Here is a 14,724-nt window from a genome sequence, read left to right on the forward strand (position 1 = left end):
AGACAAGAAACCTGAGCACGAGAGTGAATGGGAAACAGAGGCAGGAAACAGCAAACAAGAGTCTTTGCATTAAGAATTCATTTAAGCTGATAATACATTTTGTTCGAAGAAACCCAGAGAAGAAATGGTAATGAGAACGAGGCGGAAATGAAACTTTGAAAAACATCGGTGCTAAAGGGAAATGAGGGACTCTTGCAGATTAAAAGGTCCTTCTCTAAGTTAACTTCGAAACTATTTAATTAATTTAACAAACAGAATCTTGGTCTTCGTCTTGGTCTGTGTTTGTTTGTAAGGAGAGCTTCTCCATCTGATCGGTGTAGAATCCATTGACGTTGACCCAATGTACCAGGTTAATAAAGCTATTGGCGTTTTTCCTGGCCGAATATTTGATTTTCAGTAGGAACGATACCAGCAGGTACTTGAATTCCCAATCGAAATGTTGGACACGCTCCGCAAAGCTCTTTGACGGCTCCAACAGGCTCTCCTGCTGGATAAAGTCGCAGAAATCGATGCAGATCTTGCACAGCTTAAAGATGGCACGACTCAGGTACGAGGATTCGGTCATGACGCATCTCTTGAGGCACTCGTCAAGGAAGTTCTGGTGTTGCTCGAGCACCTGGTCCACGCTCTCCACCGTCTCCAAGCGCTCGATAAAGTGATGCCAATTGGGCACAATCACCTCGTATATCATGTAGTACTCGATATTCTGTATGGCGTTCATCATGTGCTGCCGCAAGGTGCACAGCGACCTGTGCAGTTCCGTGAGCTGACGCGATGGCCGACCTTTCAGCGTGTGGTTCATCTTCCAGATCTTGCAGAGCTGTCGCTCGGCGTGCTTGCAGAAGAAGAGCTGGCGGAAGAGCAGCTGGTACTTGGAGATGGCAATGCGGTTGAGGACGAGCGAACAGGGCCACTTGGCATCGTACGAGAAGGAAAAGCACTCGATGCCGGTGAGGTCCTGGCGGCGATTCTCCTCCTCCTCCAGCTCCTCCTCCAACTCTTCTGCCTCCTCTTCCTCCCCATTATGGCCCAAAATCTTCGACAGCTGGGTGACCAGGTCATACGTGAGCAGCTCGCAGTGCACATCGTCGCTGTAGGGATCCTGGCGGGCCAAGGAGAGCCGCAGAGTGAGGCCGAGCAGGTTCTCCAGAATCATGGGCTGAACGTCATCCACATTCTTGGACAACTCAGTCTCGCAGGCGTCCATGAACTGTGTGATGAAGTCGCCCTGGCCCAGCAGCAAGTAACTCTTCACCGACTTGAGGTGCCCCATCAGGTCGTGCTCCCTCATCAGCAGGTTGAGGAGCATGCTGGCTGCAAAGAAGTACGCCTCGTTGATCACCTTCTCGATCCGACCGCCACTGGTCGGCTGCAGCTGCTCGTCCAGTTTCACCTCCTGGATGGGCAGCGTCCCCTTGCCGCACAGCCGGATCACGTTCAGGTACTTGCCGGTGGCCAGAATCATGTTCGTGTGCTTCTTCAAGAATGTGGTGACCCCGTCTCGGCACACGGTGTAGCGTTTCTCCCAATAGTCGTTCGAGTAGCTAGCGGGCGTGTACAGGCGTCCTGTGCCGTTGTCCTGCACCAGGAACTCATTGCTGTCTTCCACCAGCTGTCCCTTGTGGATCCACAGCTGCAGCTTCTGCATGTACGGCCGGGCTGCCGTATTCGTCAGATTGATCATCATCTGCTGGACCGCATTGTTGCCCTCCAGCAGGCTTATACGTCCGTACAGATGGTTCAGCACTTCGGCCCCCTGGCATTTATTCAGTTGAATATTCCGCATCACCTTCCAGATTTCCTCCATCACCCACATAGTGGGCTGCAGGTAGTAGTGGAGCATTTGTATCGTCATCTGCTGGCGCTTCATCTCCTCGTCCGCCTTCGAGATCAGCATGTAGAAATCGCTGGTCAGATCTTGGAGGGCACAATTGAGAGCGTTGAGCACCTGTCCGTGGCCATCGCCGGCCGCCATGATCCTCTGGATGCCCATGAAGTACGTGGCCAGAGGCAGGATGCTCTGCACCACCTCCGTGACACTTTTGTCCAGCTGACTGTCGATGGTAAAATAAGTATCGCCATCGTTCTCATCTGGCGGCAGGGGCTGAATGTAGATGCCTCGGACACCGACCAGACATTGGATCAGCTCCTTGAGTATGACGGGCTGCTGTATTTCCACTGGCAGAGTGGCCAGCTCTGGCTGCACTCTGCACCCATCCTGCACCTTGACGTAGTCCCATAGCATGTGTGTGCGATAGTTCTGCGCGTCCGGCGATGATCCGGAAATGCCAGTTACCAAAGACAAACTGCTCGAGCTGCTGGAGCTTACGCTACAGGAGCTCAGCCGTGACGGAATGGGGCTTTCTTTAAAGCTTGCCAGCGAATCGATGCGGGTCAGAGATGGGTTGGAAATGGCGACCAACAAGCGCTCCTTGATCTCACACAAATCGTTGCTGGTTTGATTCTCCTTGAGCGCCAGCAGTCGCTTGCATCTTCCCAATAGCTCCATCGTGGAGAGGACTGGACGACGATTTGTCGGCGTTAAGGACCCGGAAGAACTGCTCTTTCCCACTATTTCCGACATCATTTCACTTGTGTTGAAAATTCGAAGGTTCGACAGTTGTGAAATGTCGGAAACTGTGAAATCAAAGCTAACTAGATCGAAAAATCATCGTATTTGGGTGCTGGAATCCTTGTACCGGATTCCCATATAACGTTTTCTGTTCATAAACGAACATTGTGCGGGGATGACCTCAACCTCAACAGAGTCAATGCTTCGTAAGAGCAAATATATACGAGTACGAGTATCCACACACAAAGGAACCTGTTCAGAGATACAATCCCGGGTTCCTAGGCGGATTATCTCTCGTTTCAATATTTGTTCTTGTGTGTAAATACATAATTAATTACAGAGCTCGCTCTCTCCCAGTATAAATCCACCATTTTCTATATATGACTATATATTTAGATGCGACTTATCTCTGGCCCACACAAAAATAGATATTCCTCATTTGCTGCACACAAAAGTAGGAATTATCATTGTATATTGTTTGGTTTTTTTCTTTTTTTTGTTGCTTTCACGACCGTTAAGTTTCTCTCTTCCATATATGGAAGCAGAAATCTGCCAAGCACTAGGAAAAAATCCAACAAAAAACAAAAAAACAACACAGCACGAGATGAAGAATACCATAAATTCGCATTTAATTTGGGCATTTCTTTTGTGCTGCCAGATAAAAGCGTAGCGTATCTCGCAGATACACAGAAACAGCAGCAACAACAAATGCCGTACTACTATTATTTAATTAGCGTTGAGCTCTTGGCCCCCTTAGGCCCTCGGGCATGTACTTGAGTGCATATCTCGTATCTAGGATCTCGTATCTTTAGCTCTGGCTCTGACTCTTTGGATGGTGGCAGAGGCAGAGGCAGCGGCAGAGGCAGCGGCAGAGGCAGGCGGCTACCTATAATACGCGCAGATAAGTTGAGCAAAAAATTTACATTTTTTATTGCCTGAATATTCGCATAATAACTGCCTGTGGGCCGCCACTTCAAGCCCATTCATATGTATCTGTCGGATACGATTTCGTACTGTTTCCCTCGAAATTAGTTTATTTAGCCAACGCTGGAATGGCCTCTGAGGGGATTACGGATATTTCTCTGGCTCTAATCTGATAATCACCGGAGTATTCCCGATGACTTTGCCTCTTATTCCCCTCCCCTTCACACACACACACACACACACACAAACACCGTCATCCTGCTTATCTGGCCCTCCCTCTCTCCCTCCCTCACTCGTACTCTCCTCTTCTTGGCTCTCAACTGTTATTACCTTCTCCTTTTGTGCTACACTTGCTTCATGGTTTATCTTTTGTTTCTATGCTAAACAATTTCTGCACATGTGGCCCATTGTTCCATGTTGTTGCTTTATGTTCACGAGGCCCATTGTCGTTGCTGCTGCTGCTGCTGCTGCTCTGCTGCTCCTCTGCTGCTGCTCTGAATCGAGCCCCTAGCAACACACACACACACACTGATATACCCTGTTATTCGAGTACGACACTATGCTCGGAACATGGAACATGCACCGACTTGTCGATGAGTCACACGTTTTTTTTTTTGCACTTCGTTGTTTCTGTTTTTCTTTCCTTTTCTTTTGTTGTTTGATTTAAGTACACGGACGCTGTTTGTTTTTGTTGTTGGTGTAACTATTGTTGTTGTTGTTGTTGTTGTTGTTGTTGTTGCTGTTGTTGTATATGTAACTTTTGTTGTTCCTTCGATTTCCGAAACCTTTTGCTCTTTGTTATGCCTGTATGTACGGCATAGAGTTTCATGGCATACACCTTTGATTTCAATGGTGACCATCTTCAAGTTGCATGGCACTCAGCTTGGATTTCTTATATGTGCTTGCCTTTAATAGCAGGTTGCATCTCAATCACCTGCAGTCCATAGCTGGCAGCTTTGAGCCACATGGCAAGCAGCCTGCTCTGTCACCTCCGACATCTGTTTCGAATGCAGTCCGTGCAGTTTAGTTTGCATATCATCCACCCTTTGAGTTTCGTAGCAACCAGCTTTGCGTTTCATAGCAAAATTTACAGTTACCTCAAATTGTTGGCACAAAGTACTACAACAAATTTGGAAATGGTATGGAATTGTTGTTGTTGCAGTCGCTGCTCGTCCGCTGCTGCTTCTTTTGTTATACCCGTCTCATTGTTGCCACGCCAGGTAAAAATGGGAAAGTGTACAAACAAACACATATACATACATACGTACATACATACATATATGTATGATGTAAATATGTATGTATGTATCAGGTGTAGCTATCATTCATATTGTGAAAACCTTGGGTCTGCTACAATTACTGTTGACATTTATTTTTTTTTTTCCTTTTTCGCTTTTCGTTTTTGCCTTCGCTGTTGTTCAGTTTCTCATTTCCGCTTTCGTTTCGTTGCCGTCTTCATCCATCGTCTCGTCATTTGTTTGTCACAGCCGATGGCTGCTTGGCTGCTTGGCGGCTTGGCTTGGCTCCGTTGGTAACACCGACAACAACCACAGCAACAACTAACAGAGGCAGGCAGGCCATCCGCAATGGTGTTGCTTATCAGTTAAAAAAAAAAAACAAAAACAACCAAATCTACAGCGATACCAACAATTGAGTCAGAGATACAGATACATACATACATGCATAGGGCAAAAAACACAGCCACAGAAAGAGACGACAAGTTGAAAAACAAAAATTCGTAATGCAATCGCACACACAATCACACACACACACACACAGATACAGTGAACGCTCGATAATTAGAAATGCGATTCGGTTCAAGGTTATATGGAAGAGTTTCTTTTGTGGGGAAGGGTTCCTATCGCCAGGATGGTCTTTCTTCGGTGAACCAACGTGATTCAGATCAGAGGGATGTTCGTTCAGTTAGGAAGATAGATAATGCAGAAGACTACATAGGTAGTCCTTCTAATAACCAAGAATTTCGAATATAGATGCCTCGTAGCTATCGAGCATCTACTGTTCATACGTAGGTACATCCATTACATACCATCCATAGACAAGTACGAGTATCTGGGGTGAGAACAACTTGCTCATTGAACTCAGACCAAAGAAAGATTTCTTCCTCTGAAACATTCTCTAACAACTTGGAATAGTCGGGGGAAAGACAGCGAAGAAGTCGGAGGAGATAGAGAAATAGAAAGCAGGAGAAAGGAGAAAGGAGGAGGAGGAGGAGCAGGGGAAAGACCATGTCCAATCGAAATAATATATTGTACGATCTATTTGTGGTTTGCTTACAACAAAAGATAGACAGAAGGAGGGCCAGAGGCACAGACACAGGCACAGCCAGAGGCAGAGACAGAGGCAGAGTCAGAGTCCCCTCAAAAGAATCTTGCAGAGCGAAGTGCAGAGAAGAGGGCGAAACGAATTGAAAAGATTTGAAGGTCATAGAAACTGTCAAAGAACAGATAGATAGATAGATAGATAGATAGATGCATGGATGTATAGACGTATGGCCCTATGAATGGTATGAATTGGTTGCTGTGATTACCCATAGACAAATTGTCAAGAATCATGACAATTGAGTATTCTTTTGTGGGCCTCCTGCCTGCTCCCTGTTGCCTGGTGCCTGGTGCCTGCTGCCCGCTGCCAGGGGCTGTGGCTGGGGGTGGGTCAAGTTTTTACTGTGGGAATAATGACACTTTGAGTGGCGGGACAAGCAACAGCAGGGAACAATCAACCACAATGGCACTGATGGCATTATAATATGGGAGCCCAGACAGTCCGTAGGCGGCTGCAATACGTGGCTTAGTAATGCGAGAAGACGGATGAAGCGATCCGGCAGGGCCAGAGGGATAGAGTGCTTCCCGGGCTAGCAGGTTAGCAAAAGTTTAGTTTGGTCAGGCTGTGGGTCAACGATTAAGTAGGAAATAGAATGAATTATGATTCCAAAAGTTTCTGGCTTAACCATGCCAGAACCAAATCAAGGGTATCAGCAAACAAGCGAACAGATTAAGTGAGATGTCACTTTTGGGGAAAGCATTTTTCAATTTTCAGAGCACTAAACTGTGTAGAATTCGCTGTGTGCTTGCTGCTAAAAAACATACATATTCCCCACACAGCGATTGAGTGGTCTGCCTCCGCCACGTGCCCCAAACGCAAATTAGAACATCGAAAACAGGTCCCCACCCACGACAAAAACAACAACAGAAAAAAAAAAAAACAGACCCACCAGCCAAGTGACAAGAGTGGCCAAGAGATTCGCTGCGCAAATACGATTATATCGAATCTGTATATGGGAAGGGCTTTACTTAGCTCTGCTTCGGTTTGCTTTGGACCCGACCCCACACGTGCCGAAGAGCTGGAGACTTTCCATGGGGCAGAAGAAATACCCAAAAAACTGAAACTGAAATTAATTGGCTCGACAACTGTCAGGGAACGAACGTCTGAATAGAGCGGGATTGTTTGAAAATTAAGACCAGAGGACTTGACACAATATTTGGCGAAATTTTTTTTTTGGTTTTTTTTTTGTCTGTGGCGGCGTTGTTTTTGCCTTTTCGTTCTGTTCCGTTTGGTTCCTCTTAATATATGTATATGTATGTATTTCTGTTCCTCAATAACAGAAATTCCGCATTTGAAAATATGCAGCAAATTGTTGACAGAAATGACACACCCAATCTATTTATTCGGTATAGTATTTGCCTTCTAATGGAACGCGAAAGGAAAACAGGGAAAGAGCAATCGAAATAATAGAAATAGAAAGCAAAACAATGCCCGTATGGGAATGGTAATGGGAATGGGGGCCGCCGGAGCAAACAACAGGTTAAATAATATCGCAAATATTTGGTAAGACTCTTTTGAGTCTCTGGCTTTGGCTTTGGCTTTCAGTCTGGCGAAAAACCGGAGTCTGGTCTCGAGCAAAAATGCCGGGGAATACCATGCAGATGTTCCGCCGGAGTTCTGTTTCGTTGGATGCCATGGGAAAACTATGGGAAAATACGCATCGGCTACATCTGGATCTGGGCGGAATGGAACAGAACGGAACGGAACGCGTGTTGGTCATTATCGAAACGTGTTTTCTTGTTGATGCGAAACTATCAGATACGTACGTATATAGTGATCACTTCCCCGCATCCTGGCCACACACTCCCCACCCCTTCCCCCTCTCTGTGTTCTAAAATATTAATGAAAACATCTATAAATTACAAAGTCAAGGAAATTATCAGCGACAGACGCGTCAGAGGCATCATCATCAACATCATCAAATCGCCTTGAATGCGACACAAAATTTCAAAACAACAAAAAGTTCAAAATACGTATAAAAATATAAGAGTAGAGCAAAAAAAAAAAAAAATTGAAAAAAGGAAAAAGGAACCAAAATGAGCGGCATAAAACTGAAAATAAAACGAAATGTCCCCAAAAATATGCAAAACGATTGTGACGTGAAATTGATTTAATTAAATCTTTTATGACGTGACAATTGAATTCTATTTTCGCATCTAATTGGATCTGATTGTCCCATAGTTCGGTCCGGTCTCCGACCAAACAAGATTCCGCACAAAGAGTCACAGAGAGCAGATACTGGCACTGCCACTGGCACTGGCACTGGCACTCGTACATGTACTCGTACACGTACTCGTAAATATATATGTATATTCAAATGTTCTGTCAACGATTTTTAAGTTCACTTGCACCCTTTCTCCGCCGTCTATTCTCGGACATGACGGAATATGACGACGAGTCCCGAAAGTGTTTGAGGTCTGTAGTTGCCCCCCAGACAGCTTGGGTTATGCGCCGAAATGGTTGATGGCTTTTGCTGTGAGGTAACCTTGAAACGATTACAATTTGGGGGATGATAGATTGTCATTTAAACATTGTGCACCATCTAAATAGGCATAGTATATCCGAGAACATCTGTCCCACAAAGATTGAAAGAAATGGTTGGCAGCATCTATGGGAACTTAATCGTAAGTATTCTGAACGATTTCCTAAACTGAAGGTATGGACTTCTGAGTTGTCTTTTTCGGTATGGTATGGAAATCCTTGAACTCTTACCCTCTCTTGAGTACTGAAGATTATCCCAATATTAAATATGAAAATAGAATAGTTTTACGGGTCATATTATAGGTCTGCTCTTGACACTCTAGATCCTCCCTTTGTGAACCCATTTGACAATAGCTATAAGCAGTTAGTTCCTCCTAGTCTATGGGAAGTCAAGGCAAAGCTAGCTTTCAGTATACAGATCTTTGTGGCAAATAACAGGCAACCCTCTTCTCGAGGATCCCTCCACTCTGCCTCTTTGCGTGGCACCACAGCCTGTTTTGGGCTGATGCTGCCGCTGCTGCTGCTGCTGTGGCTGCAACGTTGCCGCACTTCAGCCAAGTTCAGAGTACTCCAACGTATACGTATTGTATGTGTACCCCCGGGAAACAACGGGTTGTGGGCCTAGCCCAAACTGGTTGCCCAATTGTCTTCCCCCTGCAGATCGCGGCCCAGCGATTGTTGCAGCAGCAGTGGCAGCAGTGGCAGCAGCGGCAGCACCCAGCGCAACAAAGTTGCCATGGCCGTGGACGGGTTGTGTTGTGCGGCAAGCGACGTTGTCGATTTTCACTGGTTGCGTTGCGCCGCGCCGCTGAAAGAAAGTTGCACCCGCTACAAGCCCCCGCCGCTCAGCTGAGCGCAGCTCCGCCCGTGCCCCGTGCCCCTCCTGCCGCCCAGCTCTTGTTGCAGAAAAGAAAGCCGTTTTGTTTTAATTTTTTCCACAATTATTTTCCGCTAGCGCAGGAAAAATTATATGCTTTATTTTTTGTAATTTTTTTGTTTTTTGCCTTTGTTTTTCTCTCTGTACGTGTTGAATGTTGATTTTTTTTGCACAAAATGTTTTTGCGTTTTGTTGGTTTTTTGTTTTTTGTTGGTTTTTTGTTTTGGTTACAAATTTCTCACAATTATTTGTTGCTTTATGCAATAAAAAAAAACTTAACATTAGATACAATATACGTTTTGTTTTTGCTTTTATGCTTTTTAATGATAAAAAAAAATTAATACATGTATTTTCGTATTTTGCGGGCTTCTCTCTCTCTCTCTCTCTGTCTCTCTTTTTCCATCTTTCGGTAATAAATAGTTTTTTTTCGCTTTGATAGATACTTTTTGCGGGTAATAGATACTTTCGTGTGTGAGTGTTTTTGGATGTGTATCGGTGTATGTGTGTGTGTGTGTTTGGGTCGTGTATCTGTGAGAACATTAAGTTATCGTTTTGTAATTTTTTAAAATTATATCGCATTTAGTTTTACATTTAACTTTTCGAATTTTTCCTTTATCTTTCGCTGCTACATTTAGGGTTTTCCTTCTTCTTTTTTTTATATCGCAATTGGAGTTTTTACACAGACAAAAAATTTTACAAATTTTTTACGCTTTCACATTTACTGAGATATTTTTTGCCTTACATTTGTTACACGCTACATTTTATTTTAGATGATTTTTGTTTTATTTTTTTTTGTGTGGGTTTACCTTTTTATTATTTTTTTTGTTTTTGATGGGGGTACGCGCTATACATTTAATAATATATGTAAAAATTTGTTAAAATCCTAAAATTTGTTGGTTTTAATTAAGATTAATTAATAATTTAAAAATTTTATTGCAGCAAGCTGCGTCTAACTAAAACTCCTCCTCTCTAAAATCCTCCACTGATTGCTCAGCATTTTTAAAGTTAAATTTTAAATTTAGCAAGATCAAGTTTTTGTTTGTTTGTTGGTTTTTGTGTGTTGTGTATGTTTTTTTGTGGTTTATTACAATCGTACGGTCTATATAGCATACAATCTTCAAAAATCTGTTCTGTATGGGTGTGTAAGTGTGTTGTATGTGTGTGGTGTGGTGTTGTGGTGTGGTTCGTGGGTGTGTAGGTGTGTATTATCAACGTCCCCGGGCCAGGAGCCTGGAAGGGCCCTGGCCCTGGCTGGGGAGCTCTTAGCATCTTAAACAGTATCACATATTCATGAGTTGTCGACGGGCCCGCCCCCTGGGGGGTGAGGCTGCCATCTTTGAATTTCATGTTGGGTTTTCTTCTCGTTTCGCTTTTGCTTTTGCTTCTGCTTTTTCTTTTGCATTTGCATCTGCATCTGCGTTTGCTTTGCTTTTCTTTTTGTTTTCTTTTCTTTCTTCGTTGGTGAAAAAGGAGAAACAACTTAAAAGTCTAGTTATTATAGCACTACGCATCTAAGTAAATGGTGGTGAGAGTCACAATTACAAATTGAGTCGCAGAGAGAGGCTCTCTCCTGCTCTCGCTCTAGTATTAGTATGAGTGTGTGTGTGTGTTTGTGGGTGTTTGGGGGGGTGTGTGTGTGTGAGTGTGTGTGTGTGTGTAGGTGGGGTGGCTTCGAATACTTGCTTCGTCGTCGCGTTGCAGATCGCAACAAACTACTCCTCTCGTTCTCTATCTCTCTCTCTCTCTCTCTTGACATCACAGGGGTGTTGGGCGCTTTCTCTCACCCTTTCTCGCCTACACAGTTGGCGTGGCGATGGCTCGGCTTTGGCTGCTGCCGAAGCTGTAGCTGCGCCTGGCCCCCGGCCCCTCGGCCGAGTACAGCTTGTTCTTGGTGATCGTGTACTCGGGGCTGATCGTGATCGTGCGTGCCAGGCTCTTCATGAACTGCGGGAGCAGCGAGGCCCAGCCGCGGTGGTCCTGGCGCAGCGTCACGTACACCTCGAAGGTGGAGACCGTCTCGGGGTCCAGCTTGAGGGAGGCGATGCGGCGCGAGTTTTTCGGCTCGTCCTCGAACTCGATGTAGATGGTGCAGCCGCGGGTGCCGCAAGGCTCCTTCTCCGACACCCGGACAATGTCGGCCGCAATGCTGGGCACGAGGTCGCAGGGCAGCGACACCTCCGTGCAGGTGAGGTGGCGAGACTTGGCCGCCCGCAGCTCGTCCAGGAACCGCAGCGACAGATGCGACACTTCACGCATGTCCAGGTCGGCGGGGGCCACCTGCTCCTCCTCTTCCTCGGGCTGCACCTCGCCGGCGTAGTAGTAGCCGCCACTGCTGGGCTTCGTCTTCTTGCTGTAGTTGTGGGCATGGCTGGTGGGCGCCTGCTTGTGCTTAATACTGTAGTTGGGGGCATCGGCGCCGCGGGCGGAGGAGCCCTTGGTCTTGAGCGGGGCAGCGTTCACGGCAGCGTCAATGGCCACACTGGCGGACGCGGGCGGTGTCAGGGTGCTGGTCCAATCTGGAAGAACAATGGAAAGAGGAGATGCTGATGAGTACACGATTGTTTAAACAAACGCAAAGAGTGCGCCAGAGGGCGGGGTGCGGTGCGGTGCGGTTGGCTGTGGCGCTGGGGCAGAGGAGCATCAAAGGGAAACAGCGGAACAGCGGACAGCGGAAAGCCGCTTGGCAACAACCGCTAGCGAACGGCAAGACAAAAGCGGAACACACAAAAACCGACTGTCAGCGGAGGGGGCAAGAGCCCAAACGAAAAATCACTTTTTATTGTTGCTTCTCTGCCTACGTGACCATGTTGCTGTTGTTTCACTCCCTCTCCCTCTCCCTGTCTCCCTGTCCCACTGTCCGTCTGTCTGCCTTTTGTTTTACTTAATTTTGTTGAACAATTTAACATGATTGCTGCTGCCTCTTTTTTATGACATTTTTTCTGTTGTAATTGCAAATTGATTTTTTATGCATTTTTTTGTGTAATTATTTTCGAAATTATTTACTGATGCCACATTCAGGGCTATAGCATAAGGAAGACAACAGAGAGGTCGATTCAACGGCAAAAGGCACTCTACTCTACTATTTTGAAAATTAAAAAACATATTTGTATTCTAAGCAACACTTTTTTTGGTCTGCCTTTTCGCACACTTCTTCCGGATGGTTCCAGAACTTTCTTTCTTTTCTTTTCTATTCTCTATCAGGGAGAAGTTCTCTCCTGTACACTTACCTCTAGTTTTGTTTGAGCCCAGCACACCGCCGTAGATGGATTGAACGGGAATAACCTCCATTTTCATTTGGGGTCGAGTGTGTATGGTGTTTGTGGTTTTTCGAAGGAAATCGAATCGAATCGAATCGGTTGAAAAATCGTATCAAAATCGTTCGCCTCTTCTCCAAAAATTTCCTCTGTTGGTGGATGTGTTTCGCCGACGGTATTTCTTCTGCTTAGCTTTTCTATCACTTGAAACGTTTTGTTCTTTTAACAAATAAAAAAAATGTTTGTTTTTCTTGCTTTTTCCTTAATAAATTTATCACAATTTGCTGTTGTTGTTGCTGCTGCCGCTGATTGCTTCAATTTGTTGCTGCTGCAGTGTGTGGTGTGGTTGTTGGTTTAGATTAGCTTTTTTTGTTGTTTTGTAGTGGAATCACAGCACTTTTGTTGTTTTATTAATTATTTAAACTTGATTTGTGGTTGTATCACTTTAATGGCGTTGGTCCGTTGCATTTGTTGATGGCAAATATTATTAATTATTTATAGTGTTCAGAAATCTGTTTGCTACAAGTACATGTTCTTGCTGTTGCTTTATAGAATTCTTCGTGAGTTTCTGGTCGGACTGCTGCTCTGGCCACTGTCTGTCTCTCAGCAGTGTCTCAACTTGGTTTTCAATTTTCGGCCGTCGAAGCTACTATGAGACCCACAGTGGCAGCGGCTCGTTTATATAGCCCTCGTCGGGCTCTGTCGACGTCGCTGCCCGCTGCCGCTGGCTCAGAGGCTCTCTCTCACTCAGTGTTGCTGTTGCTGCTGCTGCTGCTGCCGATTCCGCTGTTGTTGGTTCTCTGCGCAGGTAGAGGGGAGGCATGGCATGGCATGGCATGGCAGAAGCAAGCAAATGGCTGATGTAAGTCGTATGCTTTTTACACAGGCGGCTCTCGCCGTCGCACTCACTCTTGTCGCTCTCTTGTAACCTAGCAACAACGTCAGCTGTTTCACTACCCTCAACTCAATGAGTGCTCAATGCTCAGTGCTCAGTGCTCAGTGCTCAGTACTCAGTGCTCTTCTCTGCTCGCTGTTACTGTTGCTGGGTCGCTCATGCGCAGTGCGCACCTACAACCCGGCCGGCGTCGCTGTCGCTGCTCACTCTTCGACGTGCTGCTGTGTGTGTTGGCCGTGCATACGTGACTTTTGCGCCGGTTGAGCGTGTTTCGAAAAAGGATGATGAAAACGTTCTCTCCGGCCGCCACCGCCAGGAAGCGTCAGCAACAACAACAGCAAACCAAAGTAACCCTGCCCCTTCCCCTGGCCCGCTCTCATCGCACCATCCCTTCATGCAGCGTTCCACATTACTGCGCTGCCTCAGTCGTCATCGTCGTCGTCGTCGTCGCTGCCACCGCTGCTGCTGCTGCTGCTGCTGCTGCTGCTGCTGCAAGGAGCACTAAAATTTTCCACTGCAGTCTGCCACAAAATTCGACTCCCGGCTAATGGGGCAACAGCAGCCATTGCGTTGCAAGTTGCAGCCCCAGCTCGAGGCTCTGTTGCCAGGCCAGATACAAATGTATCTGCAATCCCACAGATACTCGCACTCGCACTCGCACTCGTGCAACAATCAGAGTTTTGTTTGGTTTAAACCAAGCCAAATGCAAATTTCCCCACCCCCTCTTTGCTTGCCAAGTAATTCACAAAGTTGTGGGTCGTTCACGCACCGATTCGTGTTTTTGCGGCAACTCCAATCGAAGTTCATCTTTGTGTATCTTTCGGATGCGATTGGGAAAATCTAATTGAACATTTCTGTGGTGCCGTGGTGGAGTGAGGGATGGGGAGCAGCATTTGATGTATTCCTTAAGGACTGACAAAGAATGAAAAAGTTCCCAAATAAATACAAATAAAGATGAATTTCATGATGAACATTTATTACAAAATATTAATAAAAGAAAATTTCAATTGAGTTTTTCAGACATTTTATTTGAGTATTGCCGGACGGCATTTACGGACGGATACCTTTCGTACCCTATTTGTATTGAGTGCTTGTTTGAGTTCTTTCTTGGCGATAAAACAGGTTCGGTTCAGGTCTTGGTTTCAGTTTTCATATTCTGGTGAAATCCAAGGACAATTTACCCGAATATTATGTATTCTTTCATCTGAAATATTAAAGAAAATATATCCAACAATCAGAAGATCAAGTGAAACTCAGTCTTTCGTTTATTCTGAGACTGTTTGGTGTTTCAAAGAATATTTCCCTTAAGTTCTATACTTGTTCTGCCCCTGAAATGTATAAATATTTGGTGAACATTTGGTATATACATATAGTCGGACGA

The 14,724-nt window shown here is 45.5% G+C and overlaps 2 protein-coding genes across 2 annotated transcripts; both read right to left on the reverse strand.

The window, feature by feature from the left end:
• Positions 1 to 215: 215 nt before the first annotated feature.
• Positions 216 to 2,633, reverse strand: LOC6900775 (gamma-tubulin complex component 2 homolog). The gene has a single exon (XM_002135098.3). It carries the CDS (start codon positions 2,585 to 2,587, stop codon positions 245 to 247), a length of 2,343 nt encoding a protein of 780 aa, XP_002135134.2. The 5' UTR covers positions 2,588 to 2,633; the 3' UTR covers positions 216 to 244.
• A 6,989-nt stretch (positions 2,634 to 9,622) lies between these two features.
• Positions 9,623 to 12,764, reverse strand: scyl (scylla). The gene is made up of 2 exons (XM_001353889.4): positions 12,422 to 12,764; positions 9,623 to 11,710 (listed from the first exon to the last, which is right to left on the reverse strand). Exons 1-2 carry the CDS (start codon positions 12,486 to 12,488, stop codon positions 10,989 to 10,991), a joined length of 789 nt encoding a protein of 262 aa, XP_001353925.4. The 5' UTR covers positions 12,489 to 12,764; the 3' UTR covers positions 9,623 to 10,988.
• Positions 12,765 to 14,724: the final 1,960 nt, after the last annotated feature.

This window comes from Drosophila pseudoobscura, chromosome X (genome assembly GCF_009870125.1).
Source record: "Drosophila pseudoobscura strain MV-25-SWS-2005 chromosome X, UCI_Dpse_MV25, whole genome shotgun sequence".
Taxonomy (NCBI): domain Eukaryota; kingdom Metazoa; phylum Arthropoda; class Insecta; order Diptera; family Drosophilidae; genus Drosophila; species Drosophila pseudoobscura.

Excerpts from the sequence above, each read along its gene's own strand:
- scyl (XM_001353889.4), bottom strand. The coding sequence starts at position 12,488 with ATGAAAATGGAGGTTATTCCCGTTCAATCCATCTACGGCGGTGTGCTG. Across the intron at positions 11,711-12,421 it reads GGGCTCAAACAAAACTAGAG|ATTGGACCAGCACCCTGACA; the intron begins GTAAGTGTACAG and ends TTGTTCTTCCAG.
- LOC6900775 (XM_002135098.3), bottom strand. The coding sequence starts at position 2,587 with ATGATGTCGGAAATAGTGGGAAAGAGCAGTTCTTCCGGGTCCTTAACG.